This window comes from Bacillus rossius, chromosome 16 (genome assembly GCF_032445375.1).
Source record: "Bacillus rossius redtenbacheri isolate Brsri chromosome 16, Brsri_v3, whole genome shotgun sequence".
In the NCBI taxonomy this organism is placed as follows: Eukaryota; Metazoa; Arthropoda; class Insecta; order Phasmatodea; family Bacillidae; genus Bacillus; species Bacillus rossius.
This window is the reverse complement of record NC_086343.1, coordinates 44,504,351-44,528,458: the sequence shown is the minus strand read 5'-3', so window position 1 is coordinate 44,528,458 and position 24,108 is coordinate 44,504,351. Positions and strand designations below refer to the sequence as shown.

The window sequence follows — 24,108 nt, the reverse complement described above, 5'->3', positions numbered from 1 at the left end:
GTTGTAGTTTACAGTATAGAAATTTATGTGTCCAATGCAGGGCAACAGGGATTCGAACGACTATAATTATTACTAAATACTAACTTAAGGCAATTTTTTTTGTGGAATTAACCTGTTTTTGGAAATGTTGGTTATACTATACGATCAGCAAGTAAGTTCAGTGGCTGTGAATTGACGAAAACAGGTACCAGCCAATTTACAGCGGTCTCTGGATAGTTGTGTTATCAAAGTTCTTTGTAAATTTAAGATTTTGATAGTTTGCTTAATGAAACTGAAACAGCCTTTTTGGCTGTACTGAAGACTTAAACTTTTGTGTTGTTCGGTCGACTGGCGAATGCTACTTTCTGTCGATTTATACCGGGCGAATACGTTTACTTGGCCAGTGACAGTAAAACACTGAGGTAAAGACTGATTGGACTGCGTTGTTTTCCCCGGCATGTCGCCTGCACACTCTCTTGTCGTTTCAACGCCACAATTCTTATGAAGGTCCCCACTGCACATGCTAGTCAACCTTCTCCGAATCCCACAGATGCTTCATGTGTGAATTCTTTCCATTGCTGCACGGTCATGATAAACTGCTACTATATAAGGTCACTGACTGAATATGCCGAGACGTGATACTATGTTGGAATGCTGCATAATGAGCCTCCATTTGTACAATTATTACAGCACAGCTTTGGACAATGATTGTGTTTTCTGTGAAACCAAACACTTGTGTACATGGTAAATAAATAAATAATTGTTTTTAGTGAACTTGTATGTAAGAAGAACTTCGGGTACTCACAACCTTACAACATGAGATAAAATCTGGTTCGACTGTTTAAGGGGATTGGTGCAGGGTGATTGGCTTGGGTGTTCAAATAAATGCTTGCTTATTACTACTAAATGGTCAGCTAGCGGGTTGGCAGGCTAGTGGCACGAGTGCTCCCGAGGGTGAAGGTTGTTGAGGTCGCAGTTCTAACAGGAACCTCTGGAAGGTCCTACCAAAAATACTTCTCTCTCTCTAACACAGGAAGCGGACAAGGGGGGAGAAAGCCACGAAGAGAAGCCTCCCCCCTCCATGACCACTATTCCCGCACCGGCAGTTGTAAGACGCACCAACTCTTCCATCACAGCCGTTCCTGTGTTTGGCTTCACCTAAAAGGACCTAACAGGATAAAAGACCTAAAAAAAGGATAAATTGTGGCAGAGTCGAATATGCTTAATAACGAACCAAAGTTTTACCGCCGTAGATCTTGCGCATCAAACAGAAACATGCAGTTAAGTCCTACATGACAGTTTCTTACAGTGTTACATTACAAAGCTTCCTATCAATACTACCATAAAATCTCGGCAAACCTACCAAAATAATGTTGAAACTTTTTTTTTACACAACCAGAGATAAGATTCTTAACTGATACATTGCAATATTAGAAAAAACACTGAAGCTATGAGAGAGCAGTGTCAAATTTATGTTTTTTTTTACTGAATTGTAGTTGAAATGTTTTAATATGATAGTTCCAGGCAACTAAATGCCTCTTGAGAGACTTATATTACTTTTCTCTTTAATGGAATCCCTAATGTATGAAGTGACAGGCTTTATTTAGGCTCTTGTGAGACTACGATCACAGCTGCTATAATGAAATGCTCAGAAGTTGCTCAAGGTTTCTTCAAGATAATGTGATGACTATTTGTTGAAGGATCCTGCATTTTAAAACAAATTAAAATAATTTTTAAATCAAAGAAAGCCTGTTTATCATACCAAATTGCCAGACCTTTTCGGGTGTGCGCTGGAATAACTTCAAAGCAGTTCGTATATTCAATAAATGTACTCTCAGCAGGCCATACGTAACACAGACGGAGTTTCCCCAAATTTTTTTAAGTTGATTTATTCTTTTAAAGATTATTCATCCCATCCTGGTTTGCAAGCATATGATCATAGTGCAAAACTTAATGCAGGGATTGAAAATGCAAGGTTACTTTCACCAGCCTAGCGAAAAAAGTGGTCGCTTACTGGGAAATGTGTGTGGCTGAACTGTTCATTATCCCGACGCATAACCCCGCCCGGGAGGAACTACATGTACCGCTGCTGTGTCCAGGAAGGTACACAGGCTCTACATGATTTTAAAATAGTATTATTAAATTAAATTAAACTTTTACTTGATAAGATGTGATTGAGAAGTGTGAGCTACCACTTTTTAATTAGCAGTCTATTTCGTACTATATTTCAAATGTTGTGTCAGGATGATTCAATGTGACTTATGAAAAACTCAAGTCATAAAAAGCCACCAGTTCACGGCCCCAAGTCTGCCTACGGCGACGGCATCTGGAACATCCAAGCCTGCTGGTAGGTTGCACAGTCCTGGACTCCACCATTACACTCTCGTCAACCTCCCGTGGAACTGCTCTTCCGGACAGAAAAACATCTTCAAACACTAACTTTAGGAAAAAATGCTACTTCAAATCACATCAATACCTATTTTGAGTGGGCCAGAGATGGTAAATATATGTAGTTTGCATGGTTTTAGTGTGAAACCTATTAGTAGGTACATATTTACTTAAAATTAAAAGGATAACAACATTATTTGTCAAAAATTATCTTTTTAAATTTCATTCTGTGTAACTTAGTTCTCTTATCATGCACTGGATACATTATATCACTAAAATGTAATATTTTGGAACCATTACAGAAGTGTAGTGATGTGTATACCACAGGCATTGGTATACAGTAGAATCACGTTATAGCGAGCACGGTAATAGCGAGAACACGGCTATAACGAGGTATTTTTGAGGAATTTACGGCGTGATCGCTTGTAGCGCGCTTTTGTTATTTGTCTGCTTTATCTCCACCCCTCTCGCTCGCCACTAGACATCTTGCCGTTGACGCGTCACATTCTTCAGCCGTGCAGTCGCCACCTAAGTGAGTGGCTTAAAAATAGAATTCCATCCTTTCTTTCTTTTATCAAACTTCCGTTAGTTATCTGTGCCGTGTGTAGACAAAGTTTGAGATTGGAACAGAAACAACGTAAGAAAGTATTTTCTACAAATTAGAAATATGTATGTTTTTGTTTTTATAATCGCGTATTTTCACGTTTCTTTTATTTGGTTATCTTAAAAGAGATAATATCAAAAAGCCGCTCTAATGAAATTTAATTGTTTCTTGGTTAAAAAAAACTATTAATTATCAAATATTGTTAATTGTTTATATTCTATTTATTATTATTTACGCGACGTCATACTGTACGCGTACGCAATACGGCTGGATTCGTTGCTGCAACATAACATAGCATGTTATGCGGTATCAGAAGTAACGAGTAACGTAACCATAGTAACGAGTACTAATTGTTATAGTAACAAATACATACGGTTACACATTTTTTCGTTACTTTTACACCTCTAGTCGGCACTACCGTATTTATTTCCGAATCGCTAGGGCAGTTTTCTTGTAACTTTTGTTTCGGTCAGTTGTTGGGGTATCTGTCCGAGAAAGGGGTGGTGATGGTTTGAGTTTAATCCCAAATTTATTTTCTAAAAAAGTTGACAGGTTTCTTTAAATGAAAAAAGTATAGTTTTCCAGCGACTATTACGTTTGAGGCGTACGTGCGTTGCCGCAGCCGCACTCCTGCTTTTTTGTAAGGAATTAAATCGTCGCGCTACACTAGCACCACCTGTCAGCAACATCCCGAACCAACATGGCCGCCAGCAGACAGCCCGCGTCGACAATAGATAGCAGGACAAGCTGCGTCGGCCGCGGGCTGAGATGCTATACTTACGTGGCGTGGTAGGGTATTCTGGTTATTTTGACGCCATCGGTGATCGCATCCGTACTTATGGGGTATGGTTTTAAAGAGAATTCACACATCTGCTCACAGAAATTAAGATTTCGTTAATATAACCTGTTATTTTCCAATTATACAGGTTTAAACACAATATTTATGCTATTTTTGGTTAATTTTTATTTTTTGGGGGCCAAAATTTGTCCAATTCGGTTATAGCGAGGACACAGTTATAGCGAGGATCAAACCCGGAACCGTGACACCTCGCTATAACGGGACTCTAGTGTATATCATTTAAAACAAAATAAAATTGCAAAATAAAAATTGAAAAAAAAAAACATAGCTTCTTGACCTTTTTGAAAACACAACTTCATGGTGCTTGAACTGATATTTTTTAGAAGTAAAAAATTAATAACAGCTGCATCTTGCATGAATACTCTTGAAAAACAGTAAAATTTGCATGGGCACGTACTTTTGTTTTGTACATAATGACTGTACCGTCCCAGTGCGGCAGCGGCCGGCCGTCACCACACGTGGTCACAACTGTGACATGTGATGCCACTCACCACGCATGCCACTCGACTCTTTCCACACACGACACCCACTTCTCAAAATAAGTTTATACGATTATGAAAGATATAAAATGTTTCTAGTTAATCAAGAAAATACAATATGTTATTAATTATGGCATGCCCAATTGTCACTAAAAATGTTGATGCAGCCTGGAAACAGGAACATCTCGACTAGATAAGTACCTCTGCCTCGCTCATGCTAGGAAACACTAGGCAGGAAGCAGTTACCGGCTACACACAGACAGGAGAGCTTGTTAGCCTACCTTTAGCGGTTAGTAGGTCAAGGAAAGTGTCGAGAGGAGACAACCTATCAGCAGAAGGGAAGGCAGCGAGCCCTGCAACAACAAGGTAGCCCCGTCACAAGACCACAAGCCTCCGCACTTATGAAACAGTTGTACAGTTGTACAGTTGTACGTCCATGCCGGATCATCAAACAACACACCTGCTATGAATAAAACAGGTAACACTGTACAGAAATGTTACGAGTGAACTAAAAGTGCTGGCAGCGTTCACGGTCGACAACTCGACAGTTGCCGAACCACAGACTGCACGATTAAATACCTTTGACTGAGCCAAGCAAAGTTCACAAGATGCTGTGTTGGTCGATACCTTCGCTCGTCTTTACCAACACTCACCTTCAAAACTGTGCAAGGAAGAACGAGTGATGTTTCACTGAGACACCGTCAGTGTTAACTAGCAACTTTAAACTGAAGTGAGGCATCAAAAAAAAAAAAAAAATTGCAAGTTAACAAAAGCTTTCAGCACCATTGCTGTTTAGTTAGTGACCCTTTTCACGATTTTCATGACCAGTAGAAACCCTGAGTTGTAACTAAAAAATGAAGTGATTTTTGGATTTCATAAGTTCCTTAAAATGTTGAAATATTTAGTATTGTGTTAGAAGTACAAATTAATCATGCGACATGCTTTCATTTGTATAGTAAACAACCCGGTGTTGCAACTAGTTGACAGTGAGAAGAGTGGTGGTGCTGGCACGGACCTCGGGAGTAGAGCGGGGCCGGCCTGCTGCGCGGCGCGGCGGGGCGGGCCCGGGCCGCCTGCGTGCCCTCCAGCCCGGACAGCACGGCGAGGGCGTGCTCGCGCGCGCGCAGCATCAGGCTCACGGGGTGCGCCCACTGGTTCAGCAGGCGCTTGGCCCGCGAGCGCGGCAGCTGCAGCAGCAGGCGCAGCTTCCAGCGCACGCCCTCGCGCGAGTCCTCTACATCTGCGCACGGCATGCCCACACCTGCCTGCCACTACCGTACCACACTTTATACATGGTTACATCGAACTAGGGCCTGTAATTTGTAATCACGACGGGATATTGTGCACATGTCATTTCCATGAGACAATCACTGTTAACGAACAAGTGTTATTGTTAATATAATCTCACTTTCCCAAACGTACTACTGCCTAAACATGTATAATTGTAAGAAGTGTAATATGAACTGGAAATAACTATTTAACTGCACACACGCGAGTTTTGCACCGTACTTTTATAAGGTTACATAACCATGCACCTATCACCAATCAGGCAATCACATCAGACAAATGCTGAAATGTCTACTCGCTATATGCCTCAGCCTACACCTTCCCCAAGTGCTCGTTATTATTATTTTATTTATATGTGCCTTGCTGTCAAGAAGACACAAAGCACAAGTGAAAAAAACAACTGCTAGATTGACCAGAGATAAAAGAGAATGACACTGAAAAATCTGGTAAATATCTGTGGCGTCTAAGGGTGAAGATGTCACAATGAGGGCTGTTCCGATACCTGATACTGGTATCGCACATTGGCTGCTCACCACGTATCAGCACAGGTATAAGTGATATCAGGGGGGGAAAAAAACAGCGACAAAGATTTGTTTTCCCAAATACTTGCTAGGTTAGGTTTGATTGTTGACTGTAACAGACACAGATTCTCTTTGCTGCCAGGTCTTGTCAATCAACTCGTAATTTTTAAAGAGCCAAATCTCTATAATTATTAAATGTACTGGTTGACACAGGATAAACCCGAGAATGCCTACCCAACAGATATCTATCTGAGGCACGGGAGGTGGTCGGGGGGCACGGCACCTGCGAAGATGGCCTTGAGGGCGTCGACGTGCAGCTCCAGCACGCTGCGCTGCAGGTACTGCAGGAAGGCGGGGCGCGGCAGAGCGCGGTAGCCCAGGTAGGTGAAGAAGGAGGTGAAGCCCTGGGGCAGCGGGAAGGCCAGCGAGCCCACGGCGTAGTGGTAGCGCTCCAGCAGGTGGAACAGCACCAGGCGCCGGCCCTCGTCCAGCTGGTCCCTGCGCCAGTCACACTGCTGCTCCACTCTTCCCACTGCTCACAGTGCAGAACCACAACACCTGCCAGGGTCGGAGCTGGCTGGCGCCCTGCCGTGTCACTGCGGCCCGCTGACATGAGGCATGCCACGCGCGCCTGGCCCGATTACAAGGGTCATCCCGCGCCTCCTGCCATTCGGGCAGATGGTCGGCCCGGGATGACACGACTCGTCATGGCCACTCTCGTCGGCCACTCCGCGGGAGTTCCGAGCAAGTTTCAAGAGTTCGGAGAGTTCCGCGAGTGAAGGGTGCGACATCGGCGAAGAGGGTAAGAGCTAAGAGACCGCCTCGAGAGTGGTGCGACGCGGAGCGACGGGGCCGTGAGAAAGCGACTGAGTGGCGCGACACTGTGTGTGTGGACAGGCGCAAGGTAAGGGGCGAAACACTGTCGAGCCTAGCTCCAGTGAGGAGTGCGAACTGCGGAACTTGACAGACATTGAGTGTCTTGAGAATAAACACTTTTAAGCGCCAGTGACTTGTGATCAAACATTTTTAAGTATAATTATTTATTAGTAATATGAAATTTTTCATCGATGTTTTCTTATGACGTTATCGCGTGAAATTATCGTCCGTAAACCGACTTTACAGACAACCCCCCTTTGTTTTACTCGGTGGTGTTACACGGTGCTGGTACGGTTTAGCGGAGGGAACGCGAGGGTCACTCACACCAGCGGGAAGCCCCTCTCCTGCTGGAGCCGCGCGTCGACGGCCGCGCTCCGGCACAGCAGCTGGCACAGCAGGCGGGACGTCTCGAGCTGCGCGGAGACGTAGCGCGTGGCCACCACGTGGACGTGCATGGGCGTCTGCCTGCCGGCCGCGCCCTTCAGCAGGTGCATGCTCAGCTCCCGCAGGTTCTGCAACCACCCGGCACGTACCTTGCACGGCAGCCCTCGCAGCAGAGTACTTGCTGTGCACACAGCACGGCACTTCACAGCAGACTATACGCTGCACGAGTTAGCAGATGCAAACTTGTTTTCTTTCATTGGTTGCCAAATTGTAACACATTTTAAAACATCATGTTTTAAAATGAATTTTAGTATATTTTTTTTGCTTTGATTACATATTATTATTGAATAAAATTGTAATAAAATCTGTTGCAAGCTTACTATAATGCAGGGCTGTGAAATGATAGACAACATTGTTCACTGTAACATTTACTGGGCACCATATCTCTGCGTGCACAGTCACGCGCAGAGCCTACAAACACACTGTCCCGTCGAGAGCTCTGCCGCTCCCGCTTCACGGCACCCCTCTGTCCGCTACCTCTCAATCCTCCCCTGCCTGACCCTCTCCTGCCACTACAGTCTGTCCATCACCACTATTGATACACATCAAACAAAATCTTTCCACAAGAGTTTGTTACAATGAGCCAAATTTTATCACTTTTTTTTTTTTACTTTTTGCATAGATGTTACTTTAATGACACAAATAAAAAAAATCTTGGATTCATCATTTATATGTTATGTACAATATTTCTTGTTATTCATTATCATTATTTTGACATGACAATAGTAAACTTCAACATTAGGATATTGGCGAAATTATAGATACATCTCATATCAAATGACATTATTTGAGACGTTGTTGTGTAAAAAATAAAAAAAATCAAGGAATTAATCGGACAAAAGTTATGACTCATCCTGATTTGGAAATACATAATTTATTTGTATTCTTTTCCTTTACAGGCAATAAAAGATGAGTAATTCAACAGTCGCACAAATTGTGTGTATCTGAACAAATAGTTTTGGTAATGAATGAAGTTCCGTGACAATTTATTCACCCCGGCTTGGAACTTGATCGAGAATCGCATGCTGACACAAACGATAGTAAACTGGTGGTGGACGCTGCAGCCCGTCGGGACTCGTGCATACGAGGGGTGACGTCACAGAGAGGGAAGGAGGGGAGGCGGTCAATGCGCGGTGAGGACCACGCACATCCCCGTGCAGCTTGTGAAGGGAGGTGGGAGGTTCAAGTGCAGCACGTGGTGCGGGCGGCTCACCACGGAGATGACGTGCTCCTGCTTGCTGGCCGTGCAGCTCTCGACCTCGGGGAAGGGCAGCGCGTCGGCCGAGGCCTTGCGCCCCGCCAGGCTGGCCAGGTCCGCCAACGCGCCGGAGCCCACGAGGCTCGTGCCGGGCGACAGCGGCGTGCTGGAGCGCGACAGGGCCTCCGGCTGCAACACGCGCCCGTGCCGTCTCTATTCCCCTCATCCGACCGCATCTCATACACGGTGTCAACTCCACGTAACGACACTCCACGGACTGAGCATTTATCGGCGTTGTAGAGAGTGGTCGTTACACGGAGATAAATAAAAGATATCATTTTACTATTCTTTAATAATATGTATTTACTAATATAGTAAACATTTTACACACTAACATTAATATTCATACAAATAACATTATTGGGTAATATTGTAGACACTGTAGAGCGGCTAAATCCAAAGTGTCTTCCAACATCACTGAACTTTTCTCCCGCCTCTATCGAGCATGTTAATAAAACTTTTTCGTCAATACACAAATATTTTAGTTTACTCGCCATGTTTACAGTTCAGAAAGTCTGTAAGCAACTGTGATAATGATAACATGTAACAACTTGACAAAAGTCTAATAACCGAGGTAAACATGTGCAAGTTCATCATACAAAATAAAAAAAATTTCTTAGAATCTTTGGTGTCAGTCGAAGTAAACACGTGCTAGATAATACAACAAAACAGCAAACAAAAGAACGTACACAGCTGCTGTTCTTATCAACTTCTGCAACTTAGAAAGTACTGCTTAATGATTTATAATGCTGTATTGTTGTCATTAAATAGAGTGAGCGTGACGTTATATAAGGTGTATTATTGTATAGAAAACAAAGTAAATCAACCGTAGTCAAGCAATTTCGACGTTTTAAGGAGTTTGTCATTAAATCAAGTGACGTTATAAAGAGTTTATACTGTACATGATTTTTTTTTTTAAATGTTCACTTAGTTTGTATTAAATTACTGCAGCAGTATGGAGTCCATTATTTTTTATTTACTTGTGAGCAAGTGATGAAACAGTATATTTTAACTATCAATTTATTTTTTAATGTTCAGCATCACAAACATTCAGCCGTACAGAATGAAATCGAAGATACCCTAGTATTTATACTAAATGATCAAATGTAGGGCAAAATTTAATACACAGGATGATTTGTCGACGGTAAGACAAACAGTATGGGCTTGTTGGTGTATATATTTAGAAAATACAAATTAAGCTGAAAAAAACCTAGGGATCCAAAATTATTTTTATTTTTTATAAATATTTTTCTTGAGTTTTACCAAAATTTGACCTATTAAACCCTATTGATATTTATTGCATGTTTTAGATTTGATATTTTTATTTACGTTTGGTCCCTGATGCATCCTTCATCAATGCAAGGCAGTGTTAGATGCGAAAAACCACTAAATAATTTAGTTCTGAACTAATAAAGTCAAGAAATTGTAAACAAATAGACAAAAACGTCAACTTTAACTTTATTTAAAAACTAAACTTATAACGTTCAAGAAGTTCAAATGCTTTTATAAACTTCCCTAGGTTTTGTTTATTACAAGGGTGTACTGAATCAGAATTACACAATCTGACAATTGAACTGATGTCTCTCTCTACAGTAAGTGACCGTCGCTCATAGAGGTCATCTGCAAATAACCCCAGAAGAGTGGCTGAGCTCATTAGTGATATTAATGAAAATATTAAAAGAAGGAGAGTCAGAGTTCCACCTTGAGGATCATCTGAGCAAGCAAGAAATAAATTAGAATTAAAATTGTTGATCAAAACATAAAACTTGCTATCCTTTAAGTAACTAGAAAACCAGATTACATATTTGTCAGTTAACCCAAAGTTGGATAGTTTACAGAGTTATATGTTGCGGTTAACAGTATCAAACGCTTTTGCCAGATCAAAATAACAGGAATCCACCGGACCACATGAAATAACTTTAGCATAAATAGGATTTAGAAATGTCATCAAATTACGAAATTAGTAATCGTAACATGACCACTTCGAAAGCCATGTTGACTGTTAGAAAGTTTGTTTTTGACACTGAATTCAAAATTTTTGTAAAGAATTTTATCAAACACTTTAGCAAATGTGTTTAAAATAGATATAGGCCTATAATTAAAAAAAATAATAATTCAATTTTCTACCTTTATGTGACTAGGAATAACTTCAGACATTTTCCAACAGTAAGGGTAAATATCACTATTTATACTGTAATTAAAAATTAAATGTAAGAATAGAAACAAGAAGGTGCCAACAACCTTCAATAATAAAATAGGAATACCATCAGAACCACTCGATACAGAAGATTTTAAAGATTTAATGCTCCAAAGTACTAGACTCACAGTAATAAGTTGAGACATATGGTAAAGAGTTATAGTCTTATAGTTATTCGATGGAGATACATAAACACTGGAGAAATATTCAGCAATTATCAGCTATAATAAGAAGGTCATTAGTAACTACATCATTTATCTTTAAGGAAAGTTGATTTTGATCATTTTCTTCCATAATTTTTACATATCGCCAAAAACTTTTAGGGTTATGTTTTATTCTGTTGTTAACATTTTGAAGCAACACTTTTTTTATTGTGCACAAAGAGAAGTTTAGCTTATTTATGATAATGCAAGAACATAGCATAATGTGGGTTCCCGTTGCGTTTGTATAATTTATGAAAATTTTTCTTGGATTTCAATGTTCTTACAAGTAATTTGGAAAACCAATGTGGATGTTTTCTTTGTAGTAATTGGTATGTAAGAATTAATATATTCACAAATATTAGAGGTAAGATAGTCCATGCTGTTTCACTAAAATTATAAATATCTGACCAATTATGCTCTTAAATAGCATTATATCAGCTAAGGAAGGTACCATTCCTGTAATTTCTGAAAGTAGATGAAATATTTTTCTTTATGAAATATTTTTCTTTAAAATATTAAATATAATTTAATGTTTACGTTTAAAGCAGGATGAGGCAAGTCTTCATTGACTAATGGGTCCAGAGCTTTAGTGACTGTACACTGCTGGGAATCGAAAAAGCAAAGATTCAAAAGGTGATTAGAAACCGAGTCATTAAATTGGGATAAGCTGAGACCAGAGATGAAGTTAATCAATGCCTGAGCTTTTTGCATAATGCCTGAAAGAATAATATTAGACGTATCTATATTTTTCCAGTCCATACCAGGAACATTGAAGTCACACATAATTAATATATTGTTGCGAGTCCTCTGACATTTTGTAAAGTATATCACTCTCACTGAGCACTGACATGTCAGACCGAGGGCATAAAGGTGCTCCTCCAGGCACCAGAGTTGAAGATTGATCTTTAGAATCTTTAGTATTGGAGATGGAGTCTTCATTGCCGCAGGATGTTATTTTCCGTAAGCATCCATAGGCCAGAATAAAATATTGTCAATTCTGTTGAAATCCTCTTGAACAACAGAAATGTGGGGAAAAAGGTAGAACTAAACTTTGTTTGCACTTTTCAACTTTCAAATGAACGACATTAAGCTCTGTGTGGATATAATCTGCAATCTCTTTTCCCTGGACTGACGGGTCGAAGCGTGTCTTGGGAGTAGGTTTGTTGACTGTTTTGAGTGAAGCTGTGTTCCTTATACCCACTTGCATGGGAGTTCCCGTTTCATTTCAGATGTCACATTATTCTCATGTTTACGTGAACGATGCACAGTGAAACCATCTTTGTCAGCAGGTTGGCTTGTATTACGGCCACTCACGACAGAGCACTTTTCCTGAGACTCCCGGAAATGCAACACCTTCGGTCTTCTTGCCGCTGGATACAGAACTGAGAGCTTGACTATAAGATTGGACATTTAACATTTTACTTAATAGGTTTTGCTTAGTATGAATGAGTTCCTATTTAATTTCAGCAGTTTCAGATCGCGAATCTAAGAGCAGTGTCTTCAAAACCTCATTCTCATTTTTTAAGTCATCAACTTTGTCACACAGAGACTTAACAATGTTGATTAAATCATCCATGTTGATTGGTTAAAGTATTAAAGTATAGTTTTTAAGAAGATCCTGATTTCCAGAAGATTTTGATTCCAGTTTTTTTTGTTGGAGATCTAAACATGTTTTCATGTATGTCTTGTTCAGAAATCAAAGTGGATCCATTGATTAAGGGGTGAAATCTCCAGGATATCAAGTTGTTCACTCACTGATGAATTAATTATTATTATTAATATATTATTTATATTAATTATATTAATTGTGATTAATCACAAAACACAAGATGTAACGCAACACTCGCGACAGATTAACGCACGCACCCATAAGAACGCGAGGAGCGCCAAAACGAACACGTCCGTCTGGTTCCAGTGCACAGCTGCGACAAATAAGGATTTTTATCATTGTTGTCTATGTATGATGAAAAGTATCATCTTACAAAACTAATTGCATGGTGAATTTTGGTTTTCTTAACAGTCACAGCTAGGTCTGTGCCATTACAAAGCATCAAGTGTATGTACTGAAGTGGATCCACTTCAAACTGCGTGCCGCCGAGCGCCTCCGCTCCTTTTCCCCTATCACTCCACCTCCACCTTCCCCTTCCTTTCTTCCCCTTCGCAGATTCCCGTGATGTCATTGGTAGGCCCCCTGTGGCCTCGGGTCTGTTCCGGTCCGGAGGTGTCGCGACATAGTTTTGGTATGTATGCTCAAGCAGTCGTAACTTCAAATTAGTGTGAAGTGGCCATGCTCTTGTTGATGTAGCTTAAATTCTCCTGAGGTTAGGGTTCTATATTCTAAATCCTGTTTCCGCCGCCACTTTTAGAAAATTTGATTTTGGTTTCCTGTGTCTGCTTAGTTTGCTTTGGAGTTAATTTTCTGTGTGAAGCATGACTGCGGCACCATACCCGAACCATGGCGCAACACCCCCAGATTTAATACTCTCATTCTTATTTTTGCCATAAGTATTGATTACCTTGACTGGCCGTGCTTGTAAAAGAACGTACGTTGCTTTTGGCCGTAAATAGTTGCTCTAATTTATTACTGGTCTATGGCCGTTGGATCGGACAGACCACAAGTACGAGCACCCTGTTTGAATCTCCTCGCGAGGAGCAGTTAGCTTGACCTTCTCGGTTTCTGTGTAATAAATCATGTTGGTTCTATGTGTTAGTTTGCTAATTTAGGGAATTGCTTGCTTGTAAATGTTGTTTAGGGTTTTGAATTTATATGCTTGTAATGAAAGTAATGTAGGTGTCTGGTACGGCGTTAACTCTGTATAATAAATTTTCTTCGTGTAATATATTTGGAACGTTGCTAATGGTATGATATTGTTTTCACGAGCGGGAATACATATATATGAACTTTTATATTTATTGAAGGTTAATGCAATTTCATATTTATTCTGAGCAATAAATTGTATGGATTATTTTCGTAATTTTGGTTGTGCTTTACGTTTCTATCTCTTGTTCACTAAATTTCACAACATGTTTTACTTTCTGCCATGACCCATCTAGCTGTGTTTTATTCAAATTTATTAATCCCGTTTATTTTGTTGATAGCCCCTCTACGGCTGCAGTATTTATAACAAATCCTAACGAAATGAAAATTCTATATGGTTTTCTGTAATACCAACAGGTGAGGGTTGAGCCCGTCCTTCATGAGTGACATGAGTGACGAGGGCGGGAGAGCTGTCATGAGCGGTCATGAGCGGTCCCCCCACGTCCCGGCTAGTACGTGGTTCAAGGCCATGCTCCTTCAGCGTGATAAGTCTTCAGATCATAGCTATTGATTCATATCATTCAAGCACTACATCAACACATCAATACAAGACTTCTGTACAGAGGAGTCACCAGACAATCCTCTGTTGACGATACGTTCGTGATAACAACGCCCGGCTGCAGGTGATCGGGAGGCGGAGGGCCGCACCTGGTAGCAGACCAGGGACACCATGAGCTTGTCGGCCACCTGGCTGGGCTGGAAGCGAGCGTGCTCCTTGCCGCCGTGCCGCGCCAGGTGCTCCCACAGCTGCGTCCACATGTCCGCGCGGTACGGCACCAGCCGCTGGCCCGGGCTCAGCAGCATCATGGCCGTGTTCCACAGTGTCTGCTGCGTCACCGACACGCTCTGCTTGTCCGCCTGAAGCAGCACAACCCAGCTACCCAGCTACTCACCACCTTTGACAACCTTTACCATCATCTGTCCTTAGGGATCCATATAACTGACCAAATATGTGTTAAAATAAGACGAAAGGACAGCAAAATTTCTGTCTTAAAACCTAAAAGTGGAGCAAAACGTCAGTGCAAAACATGCATTTTTGTTCTAAAATTCTGTAGCAAATATAAATTTTGCCTTTTATTTCCCTAACCATTTGTATTCTGTAGCTTAAACATTAAAAATGTGTTAATAATGTGTTGTGCCTCCTAATGTAGAAATTTTGGGAAAAACTTAAAAAAAAAAAAAAAAAAATCAATTTTATTGGTTATTAAAAATTTTGCACTTCACTACTTTTTTGGTACCATGTTTATCAGCATAACATACAAGAATTTTTAGGGGCTTAACAATTCCCTTAAATATGTATTTATCAACTGCCACAGTTGTGTTTGGTAGAGGACCCGCACCTTGACCTGGAGCTCCGGCGCAGCGACGACCGTGCTGAAGGGCAGCAGCGCCACGAGCGCGGCCGCGTCAGAGGGCAGGCTCCTGAGCACCGAGGCATAGGCCCCGCCCACCAGCGCCTCCTGCAGCAGCCTGGCCGCGCTCAGGTCCAGCGGCCGCTCCGCCAGCGGCATCAGCAGCTGCCACACCCGCGGGCACTACAAGGTGACGCTCACAGAGCTGCGCTCAGGTCCAGCGGCCGCTCCGCCAGCGGCATCAGGAGCAGTCACACCCGCGACCCCCGCCCTGCTCACCAGCGGGAATTACAAGGTGACGCTCACAGAGACCCGCACAGGTCCAGCGGCCGCTCCGCCAGCGGCATCAGGAGCAGTCACACCCGCGACCCTCGCCCTGCTCACCAGCGGGAATTACAAGGTGACGCTCACAGAGCCCCGCACAGGTCCAGCGGCCGCTCCGCCAGCGGCATCAGGAGCAGTCACACCCGCGACCCTCGCCCTGCTCACCAGCGGGAATTACAAGGTGACGCTCACAGAGCCCCGCACAGCTCCAGCGGCCGCTCCGCCAGCGGCATCAGGAGCAGTCACACCCGCGACCCCCGCCCTGCTCACCAGCGGGAATTACAAGGTGACGCTCACAGAGACCCGCACAGGTCCAGCGGCCGCTCCGCCAGCGGCATCAGGAGCAGTCACACCCGCGACCCCCGCCCTCCTCACCAGCGAGAATTACAAGGTGACGCTCACAGAGACCCGCACAGGTCCAGCGGCCGATCCGCCAGCGGCACCAGGAGCAGTCACACCCGCGACCCCCGCCCTGCTCACCAGCGGGAACTACAAGGTGACGCTCACAATGCCCCGCACAGGTCCAGCGGCCGCTCCGCCAGCGGCATCAGGAGCAGTCACACCCGCGACCCCCGCCCTGCTCACCAGCGGGAATTACAAGGTGACGCTCACAGAGACCCGCACAGGTCCAGCAGCCGCTCCGCCAGCGGCATCAGGAGCAGTCACACCCGCGACCCCCGCCCTGCTCACCAGCGGGAATTACAAGGTGACGCTCACAGAGACCCGCACAGGTCCAGCGGCCGCTCCGCCAGCGGCATCAGGAGCAGTCACACCCGCGACCCCAGCCCTGCTCACCAGCGGGAATTACAAGGTGACGCTCACAGAGACCCGCACAGGTCCAGCGGCCGCTCCGCCAGCGGCATCAGGAGCAGTCACACCCGCGTACCCCGCCCTGCTCACCAGCGGGAACTACAAGGTGACGCTCACAGAGCCCCGCACAGGTCCAGCAGCCGCTCCGCCAGCGGCATCAGGAGCAGTCACACCCGCGACCCCCGCCCTGCTCACCAGCGGGAATTACAAGGTGACGCTCACAGAGACCCGCACAGGTCCAGCGGCCGCTCCGCCAGCGGCATCAGGAGCAGTCACACCCGCGACCCTCGCCCTGCTCACCAGCGGGAATTACAAGGTGACGCTCACAGAGCCCCGCACAGGTCCAGCGGCCGCTCCGCCAGCGGCATCAGGAGCAGTCACTCCCGCGACCCCCGCCCTGCTCACCAGCGGGAACTACAAGGTGACGCTCACAGAGCCCCACACAGGTCCAGCGGCCGCTCCGCCATCGGCATCAGGAACAGTCACACCCGCGACCCCCGCCCTGCTCACCAGCGGGAATTACAAGGTGACGCTCACAGAGACCCGCACAGGTCCAGCGGCCGCTCCGCCAGCGGCATCAGGAGCAGTCACACCCGCGACCCTCGCCCTGCTCACCAGCGGGAATTACAAGGTGACGCTCACAGAGCCCCGCACAGGTCCAGCGGCCGCTCCGCCAGCGGCATCAGGAGCAGTCATTCCCGCGACCCCCGCCCTGCTCACCAGTAGGAATTACAAGGTGACGCTCACAGAGACCCGCACAGGTCCAGCGGCCGCTCCGCCAGCGGCATCAGGAGCAGTCACACCCGCGACCCTCGCCCTGCTCACCAGCGGGAATTACTAGGTGACGCTCACAGAGCCCCGCACAGGTCCAGCGCCCGCTCCGCCAGCGGCATCAGGAGCAGTCACACCCGCGACCCCCGCCCTGCTCACCAGCGGGAATTGCAAGGTGACGCTCACAGAGACCCGCACAATTCCAGCGGCCGCTACGCCAGCGGCATCAGGAGCAGTCACACCCGCGACCCCCGCCCTGCTCACCAGCGGGAATTGCAAGGTGACGCTCACAGAGACCCGCACAGGTCCAGCGGCCGCTCCGCCAGCGGCATCAGGAGAAGTCACACCCGCAACCCCCGCCCTGCTCACCAGCGGGAATTACAAGGTGACGCTCACAGAGACCCGCACAGGTCCAGCGGCCGCTCCGCCAGCGGCATCAGGAGCAGTCACACCCGCGTACCCCGCCCTGCTCACCAGCGGGAACTACAAGGTGACGCTCACAGAGCCCCACACAGGTCCAGCGGACGCTCCGCCATCGGCATCAGGAGCAGTCACACCCGCGACCCCCGCCCTGCTCACCAGCGGGAATTACAAGGTGACGCTCACAGAGACCCGCACAGGTCCAGCGGCCGCTCCGCCAGCGGCATCAGGAGCAGTCACACCCGCGACCCTCGCCCTGCTCACCAGCGGGAATTACAAGGTGACGAACACAGAGCCCCGCACAGGTCCAGCGGCCGCTCCGCCAGCGGCATCAGGAGCAGTCACTCCCGCGACCGCCGCCCTGCTCACCAGTAGGAATTACAAGGTGACGCTCACAGAGACCCGCACAGGTCCAGCGGCCGCTCCGCCAGCGGCATCAGGAGCAGTCACACCCGCGACCCTCGCCCTGCTCACCAGCGGGAATTACAAGGTGACGCTCACAGAGCCCCGCACAGGTCCAGCGCCCGCTCCGCCAGCGGCATCAGGAGCAGTCACACCCGCGACCCCCGCCCTGCTCACCAGCGGGAATTGCAAGGTGACGCTCACAGAGACCCGCACAATTCCAGCGGCCGCTACGCCAGCGGCATCAGGAGCAGTCACACCCGCGACCCCCGCCCTGCTCACCAGCGGGAATTACCAGGTGACGCTCACAGATACCCGCACAGGTCCAGCGGCCGCTCCGCCAGCGGCATCAGGAGCAGTCACACCCGCGACCCCCGCCCTGCTCACCAGCGGGAATTACAAGGTGACGCTCACAGAGACCCGCACAGGTCCAGCGGCCTCTCCGCCAGCGGCATCAGGAGCAGTCACACCCGCGACCCTCGCCCTGCTCACCAGCGAGAATTACAAGGTGACGCTCACAGAGCCCCGCACAGGTCCAGCGGCCGCTCCGCCAGCGGCATCAGGAGCAGTCACACCCGCGACCCCCGCCCTGCTCACCAGCGGGAACTACAAGGTGACGCTCACAGAGCCACACACAGGTCCAGCGGCCGCTCCGCCATCGGCATCAGGAGCAGTCACACCCGCGACCCCCGCCCTGCTCACCAGAGGGAATTACAAGGTGACGCTCACAAAGACCCGCACAGGTCCAGCGGCCGCTCCGCCAGCGGCATCAGGAGCAGTCACACCCGAAACCCTCGCCCTGCTCACCAGCGGGAATTACAAGGTGACGCTCACAGAGACCCGTACAGGTCCAGCGCCCGCTCCGCCAGCGGCATCAGGAGCAGTCACACCCGCGACCCCCGCCCTGCTCACCAGCGGGAATTGCAAGGTGACGCTCACAGAGACCCGCACAATTCCAGCGGCCGCTACGCCAGCGGCATCAGGAGCAGTCACACCCGCGACCCCCGCCCTGCTCACCAGCGGGAATTGCAAGGTGACGCTCACAGAGACCCGCACAGGTCCAGCGGCCGCTCCGCCAGCGGCATCAGGAGAAGTCACACCCGCGACCCCCGCCCTGCTCACCAGCGGGAATTACAAGGTGACGCTCACAGAGACCCGCACAGGTCCAGCGGCCGCTCCGCCAGCGGCATCAGGAGCAGTCACACCCGCGACCCCAGCCCTGCTCACCAGCGGGAATTACAAGGTGACGCTCACAGAGACCCGCACAGGTCCAGCGGCCGCTCCGCCAGCGGCATCAGGAGCAGTCACACCCGCGAACCCCGCCCTGCTCACCAGCGGGAATTGCAAGGTGACGCTCACAGAGACCCGCACAGGTCCAGCGGCCGCTACGCCAGCGGCATCAGGAGCAGTCACACCCGCGACCCCCGCCCTGCTCACCAGCGGGAATTACAAGGTGACGCTCACAGAGCCCCGCACAGGTCCAGCGGCCGCTCCGCCAGCGACATCAGGAGCAGTTACACCCGCGACCCTCGCCCTGCTCACCAGCGGGAATTACAAGGTGACGCTCACAGAGCCCCGCACAGGTCCAGCGGCCGCTCCGCTAGCGGCATCAGGAGCAGTCACACCCGCGACCCCCGCCCTGCTCACCTGCGGGAATTACAGGGTGACGCTCACAGAGACCCGCACAGGTCCAGCGGCCGCTCCGCCAGCGGCATCAGGAGCAGTCACACCCGCGTACCCCGCCCTGCTCACCAGCGGGAACTACAAGGTGACGCTCACAGAGCCCCACACAGGTCCAGCGGACGCTCCGCCATCGGCATCAGGAGCAGTCACACCCGCGACCCCCGCCCTGCTCACCAGCGGGAATTACAAGGTGACGCTCACAGAGACCCGCACAGGTCCAGCGGCCGCTCCGCCAGCGGCATCAGGAGCTGCCACACCCACGAGAACTACGAGGTGACGCTCACGGTTCACAGAGCAGCTGGGACCTCATGTTTACTCATCATACTCATTGTTTTGTCCTCGGCAGCTGTGGCTGTTGTATCATCATATTGCAATAATTCATATTTAATTGTATTGGAGCATAAATTATCATCTTTCCCCTTAATGCACCTGAGTCTTCAGCTTTATACTGTAGTCTTTACAGAGCGTGACATTAGTTAATGTATATTAGTCTAGTATATGTCTAGTTGTTACTGCTGGATAACAAGGTTGTGATGCGTGTCCGCAGCGAGGCGTGCTCACCTCGGCGACCATGTCGGCGTCGTGGCGGTGCACGAGGAAGTAGTGCAGGATGGCGAGGCGGTTGTCGAGGCTGGAGGCGTGGCGGAAGGCGTCCGCCAGGTGGCCCCCGCCCACGGCCAGCGGCACCAGGTCCAGCGAGCCCAGGTCCACGGTGAGGAGCGGGCCCTCGCCGGCGGGCCCCAGCAGGGGCACCAGGCGGCAGGCGGAGGCCGGCACGCCCGCCAGCACGGGGCTCAGCAGCACGTGGCAGCACGGCTCGTGGCTCAGCCCCACGTCCAGCAGGTGCGTGAACAGTCCCGGCGCGTACACCACCAAGTGGTGGTCTGCAACACGGGTTTGTGTGTGTGTTCATCATGTGCTACTGACATTCTCACTACATACACAGTACTGAACACATCAGACCGCACAGGAACAGGCACTCTGACACGAGACTGAGCATGCAGCCAGGACAGAGCCGTGCACGGGGCTAGTTACAACTATTTTTGATAAACTACAAGTACACAGTTTTATTAACTAGTAGTAAATACTGTATATTTTTAAAACCATCTGTATTATTAACAACGCAATTTACAAGCTTGCTAAGAAACCAGAGTTACGTCTGTTTAGAAAAAAAAATTAAGGAAATATAAAGTTTGTAATGTAGTTTTGATCTTTCATTCTGTCTTCCAAACCATTTTTTTTTTTTACCGAGCGAAAATGAACGCTCCACGAAAGGCTAGCGCTCACCGCCGTGCAGGGCGAAGGTGGGCTTCATGGCGCGCGCCCGCGCCCACGGGATGCCCGGCATCACGCAGTGTATCACGCAGCCGTGGTGCAGCAGCGTCACCGAGTAGGCAAAGTGGACCGTGCTGGTGGCGTCCGCCTCCCGGGCGGCCTCCTGCGGCGACCGGAATGGCTGCGGGCACGTCACCCCCGTCACCCCGTCACCCCGTCACCCTGTCCGTCCACTGCTCTCCTCACAGCGCTCCCTTCGCTCACCTGCCTCCAGGCCACACACAGTAGCAACCACATACATGTACCACCACCTCACTTTTAAAGTTACTGAAAAAATTATGATTGAAAAAAAAAAGGGGGGGGGGGGCCTTGGTTGTAAATTCGGTTTACAGACGATAATTTTACGTGATAACGTCATTGGTAAACATTGATGAAAAATTGCTTACTTTTTAATTTTCAAATATTATTTACAGTTTTTGCAAATTTAATTTAAATAATTTATTTAAATATAATCACGAACAATTAGATAAAAAGCCCGCCTTAACCTGTTTCATATTATAGAAGATTTTCTCGCACGGTGGTTGGCCGGTTCTTGCACGCTCGGCTCAGGCAGAACGTGACAATGAGTCATGCTTTTTTGTGCGTGCAGCCGGCGTTCATCGATTTATAAGATGTTATCACGTCAAAAAATTAGTTTAATTTCCTAAAATATATTGTTAGCAACTCTTCTCCGCATTATGTAAACAACTATAAAAGTAAAAACGATTTACTATATAATATACGAAAACATGGAATCCTTGTTTTGAAGCTTAGATAAAGCAGTGTCACATTCAACAGTACAGAACCTAATGTTTTTGACATACAGATGGCTGCTACTTGCAGTACAATCAATTTAAATTATATCTGCTCTCTTGAAAGAAAAGAAAACAGCAAACTCGATAACTCTGAACTGAAGGTGTAGCATGCCGGCACTGAGACTGCTTACTGAACACGACCAAGACATAGATTTTTAAAACCCCATAAAATAAACTTAATGAGGTAAGGTCAGTGGAGGGAGGGAGCCAGACACAGCGGCACTCCGCTGCCTCGGAGCACCTGTTAGAAGGTCCACTCGCTTCACACTGGCATGATGCCGCCAGGCGAGGCGGGAATCCAAGCATTCAGCTGTTGTTGCTGGTGGGATTTCACATTCAAATAATATGAGGCAGGGGCGGGTCAACCCTATGGCGAGCGAACAGAATTGCCTGGATTCATGTTGGAGATCGCCTTCCCTCAGCCAACAAAGGCCACTCACACACCCATTAATATTCTTAACTCTCTGAATACCCCAAAATCTACAGAAATTATTAGAATCCAAACTACAGACTGTAGACCCACCCGCATTCCCAAATACCAGAGTTCGTATCTGTCTCCAGCCCACATGATGTCTGTTTTTATTTCCACGCTCCCCCACTATCATCAATCCAATATATATATATATATATATATATATATATATATATATATATATATATATATATATATATTAGATTTCCAACCCTCTTCTTCCCCTTCCTAGGTCCCTTATCTCCGTATATATCTTGCCTCTTTTCTTTTTCTTTGACTCCCTACTTGACACATTTTACTCAAAAGTGCTTTGTTTTTTCTCCTCTTGCAGTGCAAAAATAGAATTAACAGCATCTTGTTTTTAGTGGTATCAAGTACGCAAGTATTGTTTCCCTTTTCCCCCAGATATGTGATGTACCAACATGACATGCACACCACTAACAGCAGTCCTGACAACTTCCTTCACTAGCATCTCCCGTCGGACGGACTGAACTGTGTGACATCGGGGAGCGAGCAGACTCGCCGTACACAGCGCGGAACAAATGCCGAGTGTTCTGGAGCTGCTGCTGCCGAGATACCACCACATCGCAGCTGCAGAGCGATGCACTTGTGTCTGGATCAGCACGGACGCCGACATACCAGCCGCATGACCAGCATGGTCCCAGCGGCAATGTACTGTTGCAGAGCCCTCATTAGTCCATTCCTAATATTTGTGTCTCTAATTGTAGTGTCATTTGCCACAATTAACTTAATTAATTAACTTAAGCTCATGCACCAATACTAAGGGAGAGCGAGTAACTTAACTGAGATGCCATCACGAAGTTAAGTTTCAATCAAATGTAAGGCTGTAATGTGTTTGGTTCCTCACGTGTTTCAAATATTTGAAATCAACCAAAATTCCCTTAGTTGGCAGGATACTGGCCTGAAGAAAGAAGCCAGAAGTTAACAGCATATGGTCACAACAGCTGTACTATCATATAGAAATGATGTGTACTCCATGTATATATATTTTTGTTGCAAAATAATAAGTGTCATAGTGGAATCTGCTGATTGCTGCCACTGAACCCATGTTGGGCTGTGGTTAGCCAACAACTGCTCGCATGATTCTGCCTCACTATCACGTCACTCAACCCCTCTGCTGGCAGGCAAGAGGCTCTGACTACATCTCTGAAGACAGAGGAGGGACAGTGGGCCTACACACCTCGGTAGTGGAGGAAGAAGTAGTGACTTTTGCTTCACAGGTGAGCATTAATATTTCATTCTCAACGTACTTCTTACTTTAATATTTACACTTTGTATTAAGTCATTATATTATTTCGCTATGCCTTGAATTTGTGTCTTAATGTTTTCTAAATGATAGTACTCCGATACGTGTTACATGTGATAACATAATTAATTAATTAGGCATGAATTTTAGACAAGTACAAAACAAAGTTTTGGATAAGCAAGTTAATGAATGTATTCAAATGTAGTATTTCAAGCACGTATGTTAGTGAATGCGTACAAGCATGTACCTAAACTGCTGATACGGAAAACTAGTGGTGACAGTTGGAGCACTATACCTGGTACAAATAGAGATAGTAGATGAAGCATGAGAAATGGTTGTAATAAGATCATGGTATATCGTGGCACAAGTAGTGGTGGAGTACGGAGCACGGTACCTGGTACCAGTAGTGGTGGAGCACGGAGCAGGGTACCTGGTACAAGTAGTGGTGGAGTATGGAGCACGGTACCTGGTACAAGTGGTGGCGGAGTACGGAGCAGGGTACCTGCTACAAGTAGTGGTGGAGTACGGAGCAGGGTACCTGGTACAAGTAGTGGTGGAGCACGGA

The 24,108-nt window shown here is 46.9% G+C and overlaps 1 protein-coding gene across 7 annotated transcripts in view; it reads right to left on the bottom strand.

Moving 5' to 3' along the window:
* Positions 1–24,108, bottom strand: part of LOC134540105 (protein pigeon) — a 70,344-nt gene that overhangs the window by 20,915 nt on the left and 25,321 nt on the right. For 5 of the 7 annotated variants that reach the window (XR_010076407.1, XM_063382589.1, XM_063382587.1 and 2 more), the window contains exons 8-16: positions 20,963–21,131; positions 20,237–20,559; positions 15,254–15,430; positions 14,562–14,771; positions 8,651–8,824; positions 7,318–7,505; positions 6,401–6,615; positions 5,325–5,549; positions 4,591–4,662 (exon numbers count right to left, since the gene is read on the bottom strand). Coding sequence is in view for 6 of the 7 variants with exons in the window: in XM_063382589.1 (XP_063238659.1) it covers positions 4,591–4,662; positions 5,325–5,549; positions 6,401–6,615; positions 7,318–7,505; positions 8,651–8,824; positions 14,562–14,771; positions 15,254–15,430; positions 20,237–20,559; positions 20,963–21,131 (1,753 nt within the window). In the remaining variant the exon portion in view is untranslated. The remainder of the gene's footprint in view (positions 1–4,590; positions 4,663–5,324; positions 5,550–6,400; positions 6,616–7,317; positions 7,506–8,650; positions 8,825–14,561; positions 14,772–15,253; positions 15,431–20,236; positions 20,560–20,962; positions 21,132–24,108) is intronic. The other 2 variants (XM_063382591.1, XM_063382593.1) reach the window with 2 other exon arrangements.